This window comes from Nannobrachium achirus (assembly GCF_963921795.1).
Source record: "Nannobrachium achirus genome assembly, chromosome: 22".
Taxonomy (NCBI): domain Eukaryota; kingdom Metazoa; phylum Chordata; class Actinopteri; order Myctophiformes; family Myctophidae; genus Nannobrachium; species Nannobrachium achirus.
In genome coordinates this window covers 1,629,174-1,650,497 of record NC_137829.1, presented here as the reverse complement: position 1 = coordinate 1,650,497, position 21,324 = coordinate 1,629,174, and the positions used below count along the sequence as shown (strand labels likewise).

The window sequence follows — 21,324 nt, the reverse complement described above, 5'->3', positions numbered from 1 at the left end:
AATAAAGAAAAAATAAATCTATCAATCATGTTGATTAAACCAGTGGTTCTCAGATATTTGGGGGTGGGGCACGTAAATGCCCGAACTCCCACCTCCCATCTGAAAATATTTAGGGACCGCCATACACAATGTGTATTGTTAAAACATTCCCAGAATATTCCACATTCATTCAGAATGCTGTCTATACGTATACTACATTCCAAATTATCTGATGACATATGATGAAAAAAGGCTGAAACAGTGATAATAACGAAAGAAAGGAAATGTACTTTCATATAAAGCTACAAAAAGCTGTTGCTCTTTAGAAATGCCATGATAAGCAGAAAAAAAGGAAATAGACTGCTGCTTTCATGCAATCACTCTCAAAAAGGTGAACCATTGTCTCCACCCCCCTCCCTTTCTCTTTTTCAAAGGCTATGAATCTCCGACGGCGGCGACTGCTGCCAAGTATTTCCGCTCCGGGCTCAAAGTCATCGTTCAAGGGAGACTAAAAACTCATTTCCAGAAATCACACAGGAAATTCCCGTGAGTGAGAACGACAGGCCTACAACACCGTTTACAAAACATCTGACCCCAGGGGCCACGCTGGCCTAGATTAGCCGTCGACCCCCTGTGTTAATTTGATGCCAAGGGGACACAGGGTCTGCGCACGCTGTACAGGCAGTGTGATTGCTCACTTGTGGCTCATCATATTCAATTTCCACCTCAAACCAAGCCGCGGGTTTGATTCCCAGGCATGGAGGAGGCTGATGGATCACCCGCACTTTCCAAACGGAGAACCTTCACCTCCTCCCTCGGGCCAATCCAATTACTACACGCGCAGGGCCCCGCAGCTGAATGGATCGACCCTGTGTCACTAAACACTGCCTTCATTATACACCACTCACAAACAGCCTCTGCAATCAGCAAGACGCATGCATGCACGCACACACCACACACACACACACACACACACACACACACACACACACACACACACACACACACACACACACACACACACACACACACACACACACACACACACACACACACACACACACGAAAGAAAGAAAGAAAGAAAGAAAGAAAGAATTAAAAAAAAACACAAAAAGAAAAACAAACACACCTTTGTTTGGCTTTTCCCAGACTGCTCCTGCACTCTTCAAATGAAATGACAGCTCCATATCGATTAAATTACTAATTTCACCTCGTCTCTCTGACAGTCAAAGGTTTAGAACCAGCCAGGCAGTTCTGGACGTGCCATCACGGAACGTTTTCAGTGTGTGTGTGTGTGTGGGGGGGGGGGAGCCTATAAATATATTGTCGTTGTCGGGTGGAAACCTTGTATGTCCAAAACTCTTCGTTTTTCATTTATCATTTTAAAAATGATTTAAACTAGTGAAAACAGCCGATCTACAAGCACATGCCTTGCGGTGCGAGGCGTTGTGTGCTTGTAGATCTGCTGTTTTCACTCCCTTTGTGCGACGGCCTTGTATGATGAAGCAGGGCTTTACTTTGCGAAAAAAAAAACGTACAAATTTTGAAACTTGGAGATACAAGGTTTCTGCCCGACAGTGACGTCACGATATTGTCTCTGTCCAAATGTGTTACTTTTCAGGATTCTAAATAATAAAAAAAAGCATCAAACAAGACACACATCTACAAGCTACTACTTGTGTTTGTGTGATGCTGTATGATCAACAAAAATAAAAACACAAAGAAAAATAGTAAACGTAGTATTCCGTTGATTGCTTTTTCAATTAATCAAACAATCGAGAATTTGATATATCGATGAATCAACAATAAAATTATTATTATTATAATCTAATAAAATCAATGAAATGGATTAGTCTGATTAACCACCATCGTATACGATCATACAATGGTGTCACGCTCAAACATCCAAATGAGACGATCTAACAATGGTGGAAAAAATGATGTCTTCATTACTTAAGTACAAGTATCAATACTGCAATTTAAAACCCTCTGTTAGGGTGCCCTCAGACCAAAATACCTATGAGAGTGGAATCCGCGTTCCACCAATGCATTTCAATGAGAAGGGAGCGTTTTTTGCAGAAATCCTCTGCTGGCATGAAACCGCTTCACTCTCATTGAAATGCATTGGCGGAACGCGGATTCCACTCTCATAGGTATTTTGGTGTGAGGGCACCCTTACAAGTAAAAGTCTGGTAATCAAAATGTACTTGAGTAAAAGTACAAAAGTACTGGTATCAGCACGCAGAATTTCCCATTTCACAAGTTCTCAAATGTATACAAATATTTTGAAAATAGCCGATCTATACAAGCAAGATCTACACGACACATCGTAAAAACTAACATTCTTGAGATGTAGTGGAGTAGAAGTAAAATGACCGACAAATGCCGACAATATTGTAAACACTCCAGTATAGTAAAAGTATCTCACAATTGTACTTGAGTCAACATACTTGGTCACTTTGCAGCAGTGCGATCTAAAGCTCAACCTTTCTACCCTGAGTCCTCCCCAGCAGGGGCGTCAATTGGGTATGGCAGGGGTATGCAGCTGCCATACCCTGGGTCCAGGGGGGAAAATAAAAGTTACTTTTAAATATAAATTCATGAATGTCTCTTTGTCTATCTGTGCTGGTTACTATGATGTTAGATTACAGTAAAATAACTAAAAATGCGAAATTTTACAAAATGGTCACTTTAACAAGGTATTATAATTATATTCTCCCCATCTTGACAAAATGGTATATTCCCAGGTTCCACAGGTCAGCTGCACAGGTGCAATGCATTATTGTTAATTGTGGCACGTTTACTAACATGCTAAGTTTAGCTGCGCTTGAACAACCGTTCGAGGCTGCCATATCCAGCCCAAGAAACCGTAGAAACGGGGGGAAAAATGTAATGTACTTCTTAAAATAAATGTATCATGCCTGTTGCTAAGGTATGGCAACATGACTGGTGTCTTGCATGCGCGCAAAGCACCAGTCATGTTGCCATACCTTAGCTTTTGCTGAACTGATGCCACTGCTCCCCAGGTATGGGAGACTGCCCTCCAAACAGAGTGACCTTTACAAAGCCACCTCCATCAATGATCTGCTCTCTCCCCCCACGCTGGGAGGTAGCCAATAGATCCAGGTCAGGGTTAGACCCCCCTGTTAGATCCCCATCTCTCTTCATTTACCACAGGATGAGGCTCTGGAACAAGCTCAACCGACACAAACACCAGCAACATCGATCGTGGAGTCCCCCCCCCCCCCCCCCCCAAAAAAAAATAAAAATAAAATAAAAATAAAGCTTTGGTAGCGGGAAGGAACCGTTGTTTAATTAACGCTCGATACCGTTTGATTGGCTAAATCACTAACAGAGGCAGGACCCGCAAGCCGAACGCACACCGACGGTCAGGGGCGTCACAAGGCGGGGGGAAAAGTGGGACTGAGTTACTAGGGCCCAAGGTGGAGGGGGCCCCTAATTATTTTATACTTTAGCTATTGAAAAATAGCTTGTAGATCTGCTATTTTTGAAAAGTCATGAAAATGTGTGCAAATCTTTGAATGTATGTATTTTTAAGCAGACATTTGTAACTCAAATATTCGCTTCTGGGGGGGTCTCTGGAACTGAATATTTTGGGATGAGGGGGTCCGTGGCCAAATACATATAATTTTGGGGGTCCTTCACATGAAAAGGTTTGAGCACCACTCACATAGAAACATAGGTTTTTCTTTCCAAAAACCTTAGAAGGATTTGAAATATTCAAATCGAAATGCGACACATTTTCACGATTTTTTCCAATATAGCAGATCTACAAGCTCGCAGCGCGGCACTCGGTGCCGCACTGTGAGCTTGTAGATCTGCTATTTTTCAATAGTTAAAGCACGCAGTGAATCCTTGTACCCAGGGCACAGAATTTGGTGCGACACCCCTGCTGACGGTTCAGCTAACGACAAAACCTAACAAGCTATTTGCCCGGTGCAAGCAGACGGCCGACGTGTACAGTACTCGCCAACACATGTGAGTGTAACCGCCGTAATTGTCGGGTTGATTCCATCAGCCCTTTTATTTTTCCCCCCGACGTCAACAGATTACGGTCTGACTGAGGAGGAAACAAAGGGGAAAGAAACGGCGGCGAGGGGATTGGGGAAATCGGGGGAAAACGGACAGAGAGCGAGAGAGAGAGAGAGAGAGAGAGAGAGAGAGAGAGAGAGAGAGAGAGAGAGAGAGAGCAGGGGTGCCACACCAAATTCTGGGCCCTGGGTACAAGGATTCACTGTGGGCCCCCCATGAATGTTAACTATTGAAAAATAGCAGGTATACAAGCGCATGTACAGCTTGTATATCTGCTATTTTTTTTTTAATCATGAAAATGTGTGCAAGAAACCTATGTTTCCATGTCAGTGATGCTCAAACTTTTTCATGTGAAGGACCCCCAAAATGATATGTACAGTATTTAGCCATGGATCCCCCATCTCAAAATATGTATTTCTAGGGACCCCCCCGCAGAAGCAAAATTTGAGTTACAAATGTTCGCTTAAAAATATATATATATTCAAAGATTTGCACACATTTTCACAACTTTTCGACAAGCTCGCAGCACGGCACTCGGTGCCGTGCTGTAAGCTTGTACATCTGCTATTTTTCAATAGCTAAAGTTACTAGGGCCCCTCCACCTTGGGCCCTGGTAACTCAGTCCCACTTCCCCCCCCCCATGACGCCCCTGGAGAGAGGGAGAGGAGGACGGCCCCCGGCGAATGTAATCAGTCACACCTCTCACTCTCATTGGAGACCAAACAGAACAGCCATGGAGCAGGCATCTCTCCTCTGTGGCGAGAGGAGGAATCAATAGTCTATTCACTGGCCCAATAAGCTCTGGTACTGACATGCTCTGCATTCTTTCCTCTTTTCCTCTTCCTCTTTTGTCTGTCTGTCTGTCTGTCTGTCTGTCTGTCTGTCTGTCTGTCTGTCTGTCTGTCTGTCTGTCTGTCTGTCTGTCTGTCTGTCTCCCCCTCCACGACCACAATCACATTTTCATGTGTTCAGTTTAATGGTGCATTTATATAGCGCTTTATTCCCAAGCGATTTACATAGATAGTTCTTTGTGCACATTACATTCACCCATTCTCTCTCACACGCACGCACGCACGCACACACACACTTTCATATAAGTATGATTTGTAAAAAGGAACCCCAATTGAAACAAGCCCAAAAGCTTTCTTGTGCTTTATCCTTTTAGTTGGCCTTGTACCAGTGAACTGTACTGTCCTGTACCTTTTCCTAAGCAAACCTCTAATAAAGTCTTCAATCAATCAATCACACACCGATGGCGGAGTAAACCTTGCAAGGGACCGACCAACACAATCGGGAGCAACCAGGGGTTCAGAGTCTTGCTCAAGGACACTTCGACACTAACTCTGGGGGAGCCCGGGATCGAACCGGGAACCTTCCGGTTCTCCATCCGGCCGCTCTACCGGCCAGTCGGCCACTCTACCCCTGAGCCACTGCCGCCCCATAGTTAACTCCCATAGAGTAATAAAATGGGTCCATTTGGATCTGTTTATTTGTATTTGTTTTACTCTTTCAGAGTGAACCATGTGGTTTCTATAATAATGTCCCTATTTTGGGCATATCATAAAAGCTGATCGCTCAGAAAAAAAATAAAATAAAAATAAAAAAACTGGCAAACATAAAAAATAGCTTAACTACAAGCTCACATGGGAGGTTGTAGATCTGCTATTTCCTGCAAAAAGATGCATTGGTAGAGGGGAAAAAAAGGAGAGGACCAGATGTCAGGGGAAACCTCAGTCAATTAAGTATAAGCTAATAGCAGCGGTTCTCTGGGGCGGGTTTCCATTCCGAAAGGTTAGCATTCACCAGCGTTGGCAGGTTAGCATTTCACCAGGTTAGCATTCACCAACGTCAGCAGGTTAGCATTTCACCAGGTTAGCATTCACCAACATCAGCAGGTTAGCATTTCACCAGGTTAGCATTCACCAACGTCAGCAGGTTAGCATTTCACCAGGTTAGCATTCACCAGTGTTAGTTTGACTGAGGTTAGGGTTCGGTTTAGGTGGTCGGAATAGCAATGTTTCGGGGTGCCGATGTGTAACCGTGGTTCTCAACCAGTGGTCCTTGAGAGGGCTCCAGGTGGTCCCCAGGTAAATGATGGAGATTTGGTAACCAAATGAACCCTTATAGATCTTTAACTCTTGAGTTACATTATTGTTAAACTTAATTACTTAATTTACAAGAAGAGGCAATTAGACACTGATGTTGGCCTTCAAAGCAGCCACGGTTATGGCACCTCAATATCGATCCCTACAGAATTTGGTCAGAATGTATTGGTACACCCTCACCCGTTCACTCAGATCAGCTGACACAGGGATGCTGACAGAACCCTCGCTAAAAACCCCAGGACAACGATCCACTCATCCTAGCCTCTTCGACCTTCCTGGCCCCCAAACTGTGGAATAAACTCCCTGTCGCACTTAGAACTCCCTAGTAGCTTCCACCGTGGTCTGACTCATCTCTTCAGACTCTACCTTGGCCCATAGCACTTACCATAGCACTTGCCTACCCTCAACGACCATACATGTAATCTAGATAGCATTTTATATATTTATTTTAGATAGATGTATAAAGTTTCTTCACTGAATAGGTGGTCTTACTATTTCTATGCATTCGATGTAATGATGTATTACCTTTGCCTATTGTAAGTCCACTGGATTAAGAGCATCTGCCAAATGCCTAAATTGTAAATTGTAGAGGACTTTTTGATGAACATTTTCCTGTTATCTCTCCCATGCCATGGAGTCAACATCTATACAGCATGGAATTGTGGACAAAGTCTTATCAATGATAACAAAACAGCCTATGTGTTGAGGTCTGAGAGGCTAAATCTCAGGAAACGGAGGTTTCCGTGGCTCAATTGCAGAATAAATAATGGACCTAGATATGAAAAGGGTTGAAAAGCGCCTACGCTAATAGGGTTTAAACAACCTATTAAGCTGCTATAATAGGACTCCTCACAGGGATCTATCTTTATTAGTGCACTGTGTCTTCATGTGTCTCTCTTTATTATAGTTGTGATGTACTGTATCATTTACCTTACACTTTAGACATTTACCCTTTATCCAGAGGGATATTTATTTGTCCATTCATTCATTCATTAGATCAGTGCTCCAGGGACCATCAGTGGTCCCCAGCTAAATGATGGAGAGTTGGTAACCTTAATGGACCCTTATACTGCACCTTTAACACTTGAGAGCACAAAATGAAACCAACATTTTTTGTATTAATACACTTTTTACTGTACACTACTGACAATATACATGTAAATGACAAACTGTTAATGAACAGATGTTTTTTTTTTTTTTACCTATAGTTAGGCCTAAATCAGAAATTAGCCTACAAAAACAAATATGTTGCTACTTACTGTACATGTACTGTAAGCCCCTCCCATACACTAAAATGTGTACCCGGCCTGAATGGTACCCGGAATGTGTACCCAGCCTGAATTGGTTTCGTTTGACTCTTTCAAGAGTTAAATTCATCCCCATCGTTTTGCCCAAAGTGCTGCTAAGCTGCGACAGCCGGCAGCACCGAGGATAACGAGACACGGTAGCAATGGAAGTGGTGTTACGCACTCGCAGACACGCACGCACACGCAAATTAATTAACCAGATCACCACATTTTTCATCCGCCCCCCAAAAAAAGCCTCCGCTCCTCACTTCGCTAACACTAGCTAGTGTCCACGGTGAGGTATGATCCAATACATCCGGTGTCGTGCATCCCTACCCTAGTCGTCGCTCGCAATTTCCCGGGCGACAAACAAAAACGTCATTAATTGTGATTGATGGAGACTCGCGGACATCATTTCACTGTTTTCGCTGTACCTGCTTCTGCAAGGAAAGCGAGCCATTAGTCAGTGTCACCTCCTGTTCTATCTCCCATTTGTGAAATGCTGTAATGAAGTCTCCATCGTTCCTGCGAGCGGGAAGAGGAAAAAAACACTTCTCCCTCCTCCACCGACGACGACGTGGACCGCGGCACACTCCAATGCTTTAGCTGCTGGAACCGCTCCGGATAAAGATAAGAAGAATATAGCGCTTTTATTCTGAAGCCGCCCCCTTCAAGTTGGCAGAAACAATACTTAAGAGAACAACGGGGTGTGTTGCTTCGGTTCAGTCACTGTTCCGTTACACTCCAACGGTCTAATTAACGCTCGGTGGACGTGAGAGGGGAGACCCCCGCCCACCCACCTGGCAGACAAAGCCAGGCCCCATGACTAATAACATGCTGCTAAGAATTACTGCCAGAGAAAGAAAAAGTCTCACTCCAACAATGCTCTGCATGGGTTTTTATCTTTTCTCCTTTAAAAAGAAGGAGGACGGGCTGCCATCTTAAAAAAAAAAAAGAAAAAAACACAATCACACAAGCTTACACTTATTCACTCGCACGCACATGCACGTGTGTGTGTGAGCGTGTGTGCGTTGCACGCGTGCCTCCGTTTCCTCCCTACTCATTACCGATCTTGGCAAACCGCCTCGATGGCGTTCACACGCGCGACGCGAGGCTTTCCCGCTTGTCCAGATTGCCGCCGTATGGAAGCGAGACCGTTTATAATTCTTATCCCTTGTAAAATAAACATAAAAAAAAATAATTAAAAATAATAATATTCAGGGTGTAATGTAATTAAAAACACAGATGCCACGTTGCCGAATTGAACGTCCTCAGAGACACGCGTCGCGCGGGGTCCAACGTCTCTTCCCGGAGCCATCTGGGACGGAATCAATCATGTTAGGATTCGGCCCCCCGCCTGACGCTGGCATGTGGGATATCGTCACTGTCGGGCAGAAACCTTGTATCTCCAGGTTTCAAATGTGTACATTTTTTCGCAAAGTAAAGCACTGCTTCATCGCACAAGGCCATCGCACAAAAGTAGTGAAAGCAGCAGATCTACAAGCACACAACGCCTCGCGGCGCGAGGCGTTGTGTGCTTGTAGATCGGCTGTTTTCACTAGTTTAAATCATTTTAAAAATGATTATACAAATCAAACTGTTTTGGACATACAAGGTTTCCACCCGACAACGACGATATGTACGCGCTGTCGTCCAAAGCTCAATCACACCAAACCAAAGATTCACTTTCCCTCTCCTTTCTAATTAAGTCCTACTATGAGTTGCCAGCTAGGGAGGGGGGGGGGGGGGGGGGGGAGAAAACTATGGGATTCTCAGAAACATATTTTCTACTCTTCGCCATCACTTTGCAATGTTTTCTGAAGGGAAGATTCTTCTCGGGTCTAAAAAGCTGGTTATTTTCCTTTACCTCAGGTCGTGTTTTCGTTGCAGTAGCCTAGATTTGATCAAAAAAAGAAAACTGTGTCGGTATTTGGTTGTCTGTGTTCCGACACCATCGGCCGGCCTTCAGGAAAGCAAGCAGGGTTGGAGGGCCCCTCTCAGGGCACGCTCACACCGATAGCACTCTGTTCCCATTGAAATGCACCTCTCAGGGCACGCTCACACCGATAGCACTCTGTTCCCATTGAAATGCACCTCTCAGGGCACGCTCACACCGATAGCACTCTGTTCCCATTGAAATGCACTGACACAATCCACCCTCATGGGTAGAATAAAAGTGCGGTGCAGCAGGGACATGCAGAGAATGTTAGAGAGGCAGGGGCTAAAAACTTCTAAAAGGGCCTCTTGGAGGAAATATCGAAAATAGCAGACCTCCAAGCTCACAACGCGTTGTCGGCACGACACGTTGTCGGCACGACGTCCGAGCCGCAGTGGAGCCCTGGCGTAAGTGTCACCGCGCTGCGCCGCTATTTTCCGGGCACGCGCCACCCCGCTCTACGACTCCGTATAAATCAGTCTTTTATTAATAAGGGATAAAAAGGGACCATCATGTTAGCTTAGGAGATAATTTTGGGGCGATTTTCTAAATGAAATTCGACGGTGATGGATGGTCCAACATATTGGATTCAGTACTGATACCAAGAAACAGCCCATAATGAACCATCTCCCCCTCCCTTTTCATTACAAACGGGGAGAGGAAGAAAAAAAAGAAAATCAATCATCAATCACGGCCGCGCTCAGTGTTTTAATTATCTAATGCCCCAGCCGTTCCACACAAAGTGAAGCAAGACTGTCGCGACGAGGACAGCCTAAATGGCTCCATTCTCCGGCCACTTAACTGGCTGAAACACGTAATCCCTCCGCTCTCTCCCGTCTTAATCCCCCGGGCGGCCATCTTGATGCTCTCCTGACAAGCTCTCCCACACTATTCACCTAACCTCGCGTAGCCAGTCTTACTCATTTGCAAAGAGAAAAACCTGGTCACAACGTAGGGCAGAGTGCTTAGAAAGGAGAGACTTCCGCCGTGTGAACTTCCCCCGGAAGCTGTCTTTTCTTTTCACATTGCGGTGTTCCTACAAACGTATTCCCCGCTGGAAAAGAAAAATCAGTTCTACTTCTCCCGCCCCTTCGGTTCCGCTCGCACTAAACAATATCCAAACAAAACATGGATTCTGACAAAGTTACACCTATTGAGAGCGAGTTGAGAGCTACAATCAAGCGACTTCTTGACGCTCAAGGTTCCATTTGCTCATACAGAGCTTGGCAAAGCAGCATTTTCTATAAATGCTCCACTTGCGTGGAACGAGCTCCAGAAATCCTTAAAGATAGGATCTCTGCCGGCCTTGGGCCAATTCAGAACGATGGTTTCTAACACTTTTGTTTTAGAATGTAAATGTTTTAATTAATTGTTCCTAGTTTCAGTTCCTTGAAATTACTTCAGTTTCAAATATTCTGTCTTCTGATTGTATCTTAATATTGATGTATGTAAATGTATATATTATTGTTGACATTGTTGTACCTCGGCTACATTGTGAATGGGGGCTTGCCCTCAATTGTATCCCGAGTTTAAATAAAGGTAACAAACAAACAAACAATCTATTTTTGTTGTTCCGCTGGGGATGTAAACAGACCTGCACCGCATGACGTAACTTCCCTTAAACGCAGCACTTAAACCAAATTCGAGCACTTTTCCGTTAAGCCAACTCACAGCGCAGGTCACACCCAAGGTGCTACTCACCCATCACGGCCAGCGCAGAGCCTTTGGTCAGCGTCTTCTTCAGGTCTTCGAGCACCTCCAGAACGCTGCCGTCAAGGTTGCACCGGTTGATGGTGCCGTTGGACGAGCTGATCCAGTAGAGTTTGCCGGCCGTGTAGTCGATGGAGAGACCTAGAGAGGGAAGGAGAAGGGGAGGGAGAAGAGTGTTTTTTTAGAATCTCGCCGTGACGGTTTAAGCCCCTAATTTATGCTCTGTGTGTGGTATGACTTCATCATGACCGGGGTAGTGGAGATGGTAGATAAACATTGATTATCACCTATAAAGAATATTAAAAAAATCATTGGAGATAATCAAGGCGCACATATAAATGAGGTCTAACGCAGCATTGTAATCAAAACTAGATTAGGGCGTAAATTTGATTTATGAGCCAAAGTAGTCTTATATACTGTACTTAGATTATCATAAGCTTAAATTGGCCGGCTCAACAGGCATGGCTGCTCCACACTGCACTGCAGGCTGGTGCAAAGTTTAGCAATTAATCCAAGAAAACCCAATTTTTCACTTGTGAAGGATTCCGCTAATATCTGCACACTGTGCATGCATCTGTCAGGGTAAAAAATGTTTGCGAGGTTTGTGCGTGCGTGGTGTGCGTGCGCTGTATGTGTCTTGGATGAGCAGGGACGTGCAGAGAATGTTAGAGAGGCAGGGGCTGAAATTTCTAAAAGGGCTTTTTGGTAGAAATATCATTTTTTTTGGTGTGTGATACCACACCGAACCAAGCATAATCAAGTACATTCTAGAGATGTGGTGAAACGGCATGCATTTCTACACAGAGAGGGCAATTCTTTCAACATAAGATGCTGCATTCAAGTTCAAGAGAGTTTGGACAAGGCAATTCTCTTGAATGACGCCTTCAGGAAGGAGGGGATTCGAATTTCTTTCGCCATAGTAAAAACTGCATTCGTGGTCTGGAGAGGGCACTTTTTTACAGACAGATAAGATGATGTGTGCACGTGCCTGTGGCTTAGAAGACTTCAGGCTTGGTGGGATATGTCTCTATTTGACCTCCAGCTGGCATCATAAATAAACTGAGTGACAGACTACTGTACTTTTAAATCCATTTCCCGGGGGAGCGACATGATGGTTTTTGATAGAACGCCGTGCTATTGACGGCCGGCAAGCCGGAAGGCGATTTCAATTGTGCCTGCGTGCGTCGTCCGGACAGATCTCCGTCTCCCGCAGAGCACGCGCGCGTCGAGATTTATGCGTGGAAGATTCACAGTCACAACGCGCCATTAATTTACTCTTGTCCCCTGGTCCACCCCATAATCATAAATGAAGCCGGTGAAATATGGCGCCCCCTGTTATCTGTATTGCTGACAGGCCCCGGGAAGAGCGAGCGAGCGAGCGAGAGAGAGCCGGACACTTTTGAAAAACAATGGAGCTCTTGTGTGTGCGCGCGTGTTGAGAGAAAGGGAGAACTTGACCTTGAGGTGTGCAGCGACAACAACAGCTGCTGGCTAGAAGACGGAGGCCTGTGGGTTTGTGTTTTTTTTTTGTTCTTCTTTTTTTTTGCTCGCTCAAGCTGCAATCGTTCATGGGAGTGTATAGTCAGCGTACGCTACGTGGGCGGGCAAGAGTTCAAGCTCAAATGCTAAGAAAGGAGGGACAGGTAGTGTATAGGCAAGGTGAGGTTAACCGGGGCTAACGTGAGGGTAATTGCACAGTGTTACCGTTAGACCGTCTTCAAGCGCATGCCTGAAATGAACCCAGCGATGCTCCGTCAGACACCGTGCAGGCCAAACAATGAACCCAGCGATGCTCCGTCAGACACCGTGCAGGCCAAACAATGGTAGTGTGCTACTTAACGGCAGTCAAATGGAGAGCGGTTGCTCTTTAATGAGCAATTAGCAGTTTGCGGAGATGTTTTAGTCTTGCCAGAGTGATCAAAGATGAAGTTCCTCTGTCTCGGATCAGGAGGGCTATTGTTTTGAAATGGAAGAGATAACTACAGTGCGTCGTTACACACTGTTGTAAGACTAGAGTGTCCTCTATCTAATGGGCATGCTAATGGGAGGAGGCCTAGAAATAAAACATCAGAGTTAATTTAACTTTGAGAACGTACAAATGTAGCCAGACAAGGGTTAGGGTGAAACAATATAAATACATTAAATTAAACACACTGATGGTTCCAAGTGTCTTTTCACAAGGACAGCCTGATGGGTCAAAAGTCTAGTATCTCTCCTGGTTCACAGGAACATCCCTTTGGTCTGATAGTTGAGATGTTAGTCTTTCGCGCAACCAGGCGTTACATATATATAATCAAAACCTACATGTCGTTTTTATGTCTCCTAACCCAGGAGTTGAACCGTGGAGCCAACCTCCGTGAGGCCCGCTGTGCCCGCTGTGTCCACTGCCATTCAGTGCCAGCTGCACCGGCATTGCCACTGTGTCTCAGACAAGTGCAACCATTGCGCTGCTGGTAAACATTAACTACTAGGGGTAACACTGGCGTGCAGTGTTTTGGAAGAATGTTTTACTCATGAAGTGAAAGTACTTCATGAGTATTATAAAATGTATACAACTCTTTGAAAATAGCAGATCTACAGGCTCACAATGCGTTGCCATGCATATTAGATTAGCTATTTTCAAATGGCTAAAATGTATATAGAGCTGAAGTGGTTAAACACCATGACATTTCACTTTTCCTTTTTTTGGGGTCCCACTAGCACCTTCTATCCTCACAAGTCCCATTTCTGACCGTTGTGTCTTTGTCTCTGGTTTTGGGAAGGCGGAGGTTAAAAGCATCCCACGGGTTCTCAAAACAGGCTGTAATTTAGCCTCAAACCTTTTGAAAAACGTCTTTGGGACATAAACAATATGAAATAAATACTTTTTAAATGCATGGTGTATCACCTTTAATGTATGTTTTGTAATAATAATAAAAAATCTTCCAAGTAACTAGTAACTAAAGTCTCCAAATAATTGTAGTGGCGTAATAGATTATTTGCCTCTGAGATTTAGTGGAGTAGAGGCAAAAGTACAGAAATGTGGACATACTCCAGTAAAATAAAAATAAAAATACCACAAAATTGTACTTAACCCACTTACTGCCAGGGGCCACAAGGTGCCGCTAGAGTGCCAGACATTTCTGCATAGGCCTTTCGCTCTAACTTCCGTCTACACAGGCAGAAGTGGCATGGGCTTTCACTGCAAACACTGTTATGAACGAAGACCGGAGGAAGTGAGCCCGATCTGAAGCTATTTAGCCGCAAAAAAACTTTGTCGCTGCCCTGGGAACACAGTTCAGAGAAAAAGGTCTCTAAAGATGTGAGTTTGTATTGGAGTGGGCGGCGCGGTGCGGCGGCGTTACCCGATTACGGGCCGATGTAAACAGAATCGCGGCCCGGGGCATGGATGGAAAATTAGACCGGGGCTTCGTTGAGGCCTCCGATTAATTAATTAATTTTATTAAATATCCCGGACTAGATCGGGATAGGCACCCCGGAATACGTCGCGCCACAGACAGTATAGATTGAGTTTTTTTTTTTGGGGGGGGGGCTCTAAACTTTATTCTAAACCATTTTCAATGGAATAAATCGTCGGACCATCTAGAATCACTCGTTGGAAAGCGTAGGACGAGCCAGGACCACCCACATCTCTACAAGCAGCTCAGGGTAAGTAAAATAGCAAAACAAACATTGTATTGGATTGAAAAAAATCCCGAACTTGTCCGGGATAGGCACAAGAAGGGTTAAGTACAGTACTTGCGTAAATGTGCTTAGTTACTTTACACCACTGTGTAGTCCCCCCAGGAATCCGCGATTCCGCGATCGCAGAATTTTTCGCGGAATTCGCGACCACCCGCGGATTTCTCGGCCGTTCGCGGACTTTTCTGACGTCCGCGGAATAGCGGTCGCGAGTGGCAGCAGAGCGTCGGGAGTAGTCATTACTACTATTATAAAACAATGTGTACATGGTCTGGCAAGTGGCCACTTCATACAGAGCCTGGGGAATAGCTTAGCTTCCCTCCTGCTAGTTGCACTGACGCTGTATTGGTCCGGTCCCACATTCGTTCCTGACAGAAACTGTGTCCTGAACTATAGTTCCTCTCTCTCTGCCTCTATAATGGTCCTGGCAATAACAATGCTAATGCAGAAGAGAATAAATAAATATTACACCCATACTAGGTATCCTCTAAAATGTGGTTACTATGGGCATTGGTTAATTTGCATGACAATATAGTCTTTGCAACAGAAAGTAATTATTAAAAACAATAACAATTAAAGAAATAATAGATTTAATATTAGATTTGTATTCTCAAAAATGATTATTTGATTATTCTAACCACTAATTACAATTAATTGTAGCTATTTCATGAAGGGTTTTACTTGATTATTAGAACTATATCATTTTTAGCTTGATAACTGGTCATTTTAGGTTGTTTATTAATGTCCGCGGAATCAAGAATTGTTCACCACAGAATTCCGCAGAATCAGGATTGTTCTCCGCGGAATCAAGAATTTTTCTCCGCGGATTCCTGGGGGGACTAACTGTGGATTCTACATATCTACCTCAGTGGTAAAGCTGCTCTACACAGAGACTTGGGCAGCCTATACTGTAAGAGCATGTCGGAGCTGTGGTGATGGTCTACTCTACTCTACTCTACGTCACCCCTGGCCAAATGGAAATAGTGTTATTCATAAATACTTCAAAGTGCAAAGTGCAAAAAGCACTACTTCACAAGAAGAACAACGTTGGCTTATCTAAGAAAGAAAATGGACTTCTCTCACCGGGATTTCCCCTGGTCGGGCATGAAGGTTTGGTTCATGCTACATTTTGTTTCTGGTCAGAGATGGTGGTTCTGTTTCATAATAACAACAATGCTAATTACCAGCCGGCCTCTCCACCCACTCAGCTTCTGGTCATGGCCATAAAAAGTATGAGGAGGAGAGGAGAGCTGTTACAATGTCCTCATTTTACTATTTACTTCAAATGTACATGGGAAGGCGGACTGCTACTATACTGCAGTCAGTCAGTGTCCTTAACAACTCGGATGATGTCGAAATAAAGTTAACGTCCGAACAAAAAGAAAAGGCTAAGTAGTCCCCCCTCCCCCAAAAAAAGAATCATCTAGTGTGAAGGCAGAAGGATTGATCTCAACAAATCCATTCCGTCCGGTCCATGGATTGAATTGGAAAAATAACAATGAGTTCAAGAAATTAGATTATGGAAAAGAAGAACGATCAAAACTCAAAAGTTGGCAGTCACTTAACCTACTTTCAAACAGGGCCCAGCCAATGACAGACTTTTGCCGATGACTCGTTGTGAGCTTGTACATCTGCTATTTCTTTTGAGTGGTGCTCCTGGAATTAGCTAAGCTCCAACATCTGGCTTTGTCCGGGCTCTGAAGCATGGCCTACATCTGGCCTACATCTGGCCTACATCTTGGCACAAAGCGCTCAAAGTGTGTTGTATGCCCAGGGTCACATTGACCAAGCTACACGGGACGCTTAATGAAATTAACTCATAAATAGCACCGCTCACTTCACACTAGGTGTGTTTGTTGTTTGTTTTATGTTCCCCCCCAGAATAGGCATGCTGGTAAAGATAGCAAAATATCCACTCTAGTTAGGCTGACTTCCAGAGAAGTCACACATCACATACTGACCACCAGGTTCTCGCTGGCTCTGGTGACACATCAGGCACGGGCACGCATAGACATCAAAGGGGGCTTGAGCCCCTGCCCTTTTATCCGTCTGTAAAAAAAGTGCCCTCTTCAGACAATGAATGCAGTTTTCACTGTGGTGAAAGAAATGCAAATGTCCTCTTTCCATGCCATACCTGAAGGCAGCATTCAAGAGAATTGCCTTGTCCAAACTCTCCTGAACTTGAATGCAGCATTTTATGTTGAAAGAATTGCCCTCTCTGTGTAGAAATCAAGCATAAAAAATAGGCGACCTCCAAAGTGCAACGCGTTGTGAGCTTGGAGGATGGCTATTTTCTGTATTTTCACTAAAAGGCCCTTTTAGAAATTTCAGCCCCTGCCTCTCTACAGTAGCTTGAAGCTCATTTTGACCGCTTTCCCTTCGGTCCGACCTCGCCTCCCAACAATTCAGTGCTTTACAAACAACAATAACGAAAACAACAACCACTATATTGCAGAACTGGTTCTCAAAGTGGGGACCGCCAGGCCAATATGACTTGCAGAGAACTGTACCATTCTCTGCACGTCCCTGTGACACATAACATACTAACCAACAGGTTCTCTCTGGTTCTGGTGGAGGACCTTGCTGTTGCTCCCGTCCATGTTGGCCATGTTGACGGTGCTGCCGTCTGTCCAGTAGACCTTCCTGCGTGGCGGGGGGGGGGGGGGGAGTGATTAGTGAACCCATTAAAGCAGAAGCCATCTCCGAAGGTTTACTTTATTACTTTACATGGTCAATGATGATGTTATGTTGCCGCTAATTAGAGCTGAAGACCGAAGGGAAGCCGATAAGATTGTGTTCTCCCGCCTGACGACCTTGTCAAGGTCTATTGACGAATTGCGCGCAAGCTTGAAAAACAATTTGTTCTCCTCCACTTTGACAGGTTTTGTGTGTGTGCACTGCAGGGGCGTCACACCAAATTCTGGGCCCTGGGTACAAGGATTCACTGCGGGGCCCCTGTGCTTTAACTATTGAAAAATAGCAGATATACAAGCTCACAGCGCGGCACCGAGTGCCGCGCTGCGAGCTTGTAGATCTGCTATTTTTGAAAAAAATCATGACATTTTTTTGAAAAACCTATGTTTCTATGTCAGTGGAGCTCAAACCTTTTCATGTGAAGGACCCCCAAAATGGTATGGCCACGGAACCCCATCTCAAAATATTGAGTTCCAGGGACCCCCCCAGAAGCAGAATTTGAGTTACAAATGTTCGCTTAAAAAATACATAATATTCGAAGATTTGCACACATTTTCACGACTTTTTCAAAAATAGCAGATCTACAAGCTCGCAGCGCGGCACTCAGTGCCGCGCTGTGAGCTTGTATATCTGCTATTTTTCAATAGCTAAAGTATAAAATAATAATTAAGGCCCCTCCACCACCTTGGGCCCTAGTAACTCAGTCCCACTTTCCTACCCCTTGTGACGCCCCTGTGTGTGTGTGTGTGTGTGTGTCCTCGCCTCTCCCCTGTCTTTATTTAGATGGTTTTTTTTTTCTTTTTCCTTTTAGGCGTGCTAATGATATGCGCGCTGGAGGCTGGATGGCGGATGATGGCGAGCACAGATGTTGCGGCTCTATAATCCACTCACCCCTTGGCGGGGTGCACCACCAGGCACCGGGGCTTATCGATGCCGTGGACGACGGTGGTCTTCAGGGAGCCGTCGAGGCGAGCCACATTGATCTGCGACTCGTCGTTCTCCGAGCTCAGCCAGTATAAGTTCCTGGAGAGCCAGTCCAGAGCCAGACCGCGGCAGTTCGCCATGTCTATAGGAGAGAGGGAGAGAGAGGGAGAGAGAGAGAGAGAGAGAGAGGGAGAGAGAGAGGGAGAGAGAGAGAGAGAGAGAGAGAGAGAGAGAGAGAGAGAGAGAGAGGCTGTCACTCAAACCACCCCTTATCCCTGGCACTTGTGGTCAGTGCCAGTGGCGTCAGTTCAGCAAAAGCTAGGGTATGGCAAAGATGGGAGTCCTCATAAGAGGCATTACATTTTGGATAACACGGTTATATTGTGAAAATAGCAGATCTACATGCTTACAACGCCTCGCGCTGTGAGGCGTTGTGAGCATGTAGATCGGCTATTTTCACAATGTCGGAAAAAAATGAATTTTGGCTGTTTTTTACAAAGGTTTCTACGGTTTCTTGGGCTGGATATGGTAGCCTGGAATGGTTGTTCAAGTGCAGCTAAACTTGGCATGTTAGTAAACGGGCCACAATTAACAATAATGCATTGCACCTGTGCAGCTGACCTGCGGAACCTGGGAATATACCATTTTGTCAAGATGGGGAGAATACAAGTGTGGAGAATATAATTATACTACCTTGTTAAAGTGACCATTTTGTTACATTTTGCATTTGTAGTTATTTTACTGTAATTTAACAACATAATAACCAGTGCAGGTAGACAAAGAGACATTCATGGTTTTGTATTTAAAAGTAACTTTTATTTTCCCCCTGGACCCAGGTTATGGCAGCTGCATACCCCTGCTATACCCAATTGACGCCCCTGGTCAGTGCAGCATGTTATAGATAGATAGTACTGTGTTCTATTCGTCTGTTATGAGATACATAAAAGTTTCCTATGTAAATAAGCTGAAGAGCTGTTGAAAACCACTGTAACACAGTGTACAGTGTTGAAAACCAATGCCATACAAAATATGTTTGCCTTGCCTTGGCCCACCAAAGTAGCTGCTGTGATAGGGGGTTGCTGTTGCGACTGAGTGGTACTCAACAAAAAAAGGTCATCAACAAAGATGCTTTTGTTTTACAACAATTATGCAAATTATGAAAATAGCAGACCTGTGAACATCATGTAAAACATATGAACTCTGTCAACCCCCACAGTGGTGTAAAGTAACTAAGTACATTTACTTAAGTACTGTACTAAAGTACAGTTTTGAGGTATTTGTACTTTACTTGAGTATTTCCAATTTACAATACTTTTGTACAATTATTTGAACACTTTAGTTACTAGTTACTTTGCAGATATACATTATAAATATAATTGCGACCGTAGGTCGCATTTACTATCAAAAGCTCCAGGGGCTGTCGGTCAGTCCGTCAGTCCGTCAGTCAGTCAGTCACACTTTTGCCCTGCTCATATCTCCACAACCGTTGCCCCGATCCATGCCAAAATTTCCACACAAACTCCTTGCCTGCCAAACTACAACCTCCAAGGATCCCCGGAGTTCCAGGGACCCCCAGGTCCCTGGGGGACCCCCAGGTGTAAAAACATTACCACATACACGTCACACTTTCCCCCTACTCATATCTCGGCCACCGTTGCCCCGATCCATGCCAAAATTTCCACACAAACTCCTTGCCTGCCAAACTACAACCTCCAAGGACCCCCGGAGTTCCAGGGACCCCCAGGTCCCTGGGGGACCCCCAGGTGTAAAAAAAATACCAAATGTGCAAAAATGACCAAATGACCACCCCCACGGGGCTGCTCACGGGGAATTCCCGGGGACCACCCACTCCTGGTACTCCAGAACGGATGCAAAAGTGGTGGCGCCCCCAGTGGAGGACCCCCTCCACTGCAGCTCACATAAAATGCCCTAACTCGGCCTAGGAGCGTCCGGGAGAGCCGGGGCCGGTACCTATTCGTCCGCCAAGGCAACGCGGAGACCCCACCCCTCATTTCTCACATGGCCCTCTTCTAGCGAGACCTACGGTCGCTTATCTCCCGATTAGGGAGTCTTACTGGTATTATAAAACATACATTAAACACTTTAGCCCTATTTTATACATTTGGCTGTTTGAAAATAGCCGCTCTACAAGCTCAAATGCGTTGTAACGCACTGTGAGATAAGCTCAAAACGCGTTGTAACGCACTGTGAGATTGTAGATCTGCTATTTTCAAACATTTTTTTAACTTTTACTTTTGGTACTTTAATACATTTTGATGCCAAAATGCCATTTTGAATTCTAGACTGGACTTCTACTCAATTAAAGCATTTGAGTACTTTTGATAAAAAAATTAGATTACTGGACTTTTACTTGTAAGGGTGCTTTTATTTGACCTATGAGGGCGGATTATGCCAATTAATTTCAATGGGAATGGAGCGGTTTGCTGCCATTTGCAGATTTTGCAAAAAAAAAAAAAAAAAAAAAAAAAGGTAAAAACATGCATTGCTGCAGGGTGAGGTATATATGTCTCCTTTAGGAGCGTCTATCCAGCCAACACTCAAGAGGAGGTTGAATGAAATTAATTGGCAGAATACACTTTCATAGGTAGAATACCAGTAAGACGCCCTTAAGGGAGAGAAGCGACCTCGCCCTAAAAGGTGCGCATGGGCGCGTGCACATGGCTGCTTTGGCATGTATACCCTTCTGCTGAGCTGGTCGAGTCATCACTGTGATGCCAGAACAGGTCAGCTATATCCATATATGGAGTCCGTGAGGTCAGATGTAGAGGTATTGACCAGCTCCATATATGGAGATCTATGTGATGATCCAGCCATCTCTATGTAAGGATATCCAGGGTTTGATGAGGTCAATGTAGTGATCTTCATATATGGATATGCATCCAGGTGATGATAGTCAGCAGTCTTGATGTGCGAATGAATTCTGTCTTGGCCATAT

At 44.7% G+C, this 21,324-nt stretch overlaps 1 protein-coding gene across 1 annotated transcript in view; it reads right to left on the bottom strand.

Annotated features, from left to right (window-relative positions):
• The window catches only part of LOC308308144 (low-density lipoprotein receptor-related protein 1B-like), a gene marked incomplete at both ends in the record, with an annotated part of 592,679 nt that overhangs the window by 235,021 nt on the left and 336,334 nt on the right, over nucleotides 1–21,324 (bottom strand). Inside the window, 3 exon segments of the mRNA XM_080753509.1 lie at nucleotides 11,061–11,210; nucleotides 17,299–17,393; nucleotides 18,336–18,510. Coding sequence (XP_080609635.1) covers nucleotides 11,061–11,210; nucleotides 17,299–17,393; nucleotides 18,336–18,510 — 420 coding nt within the window.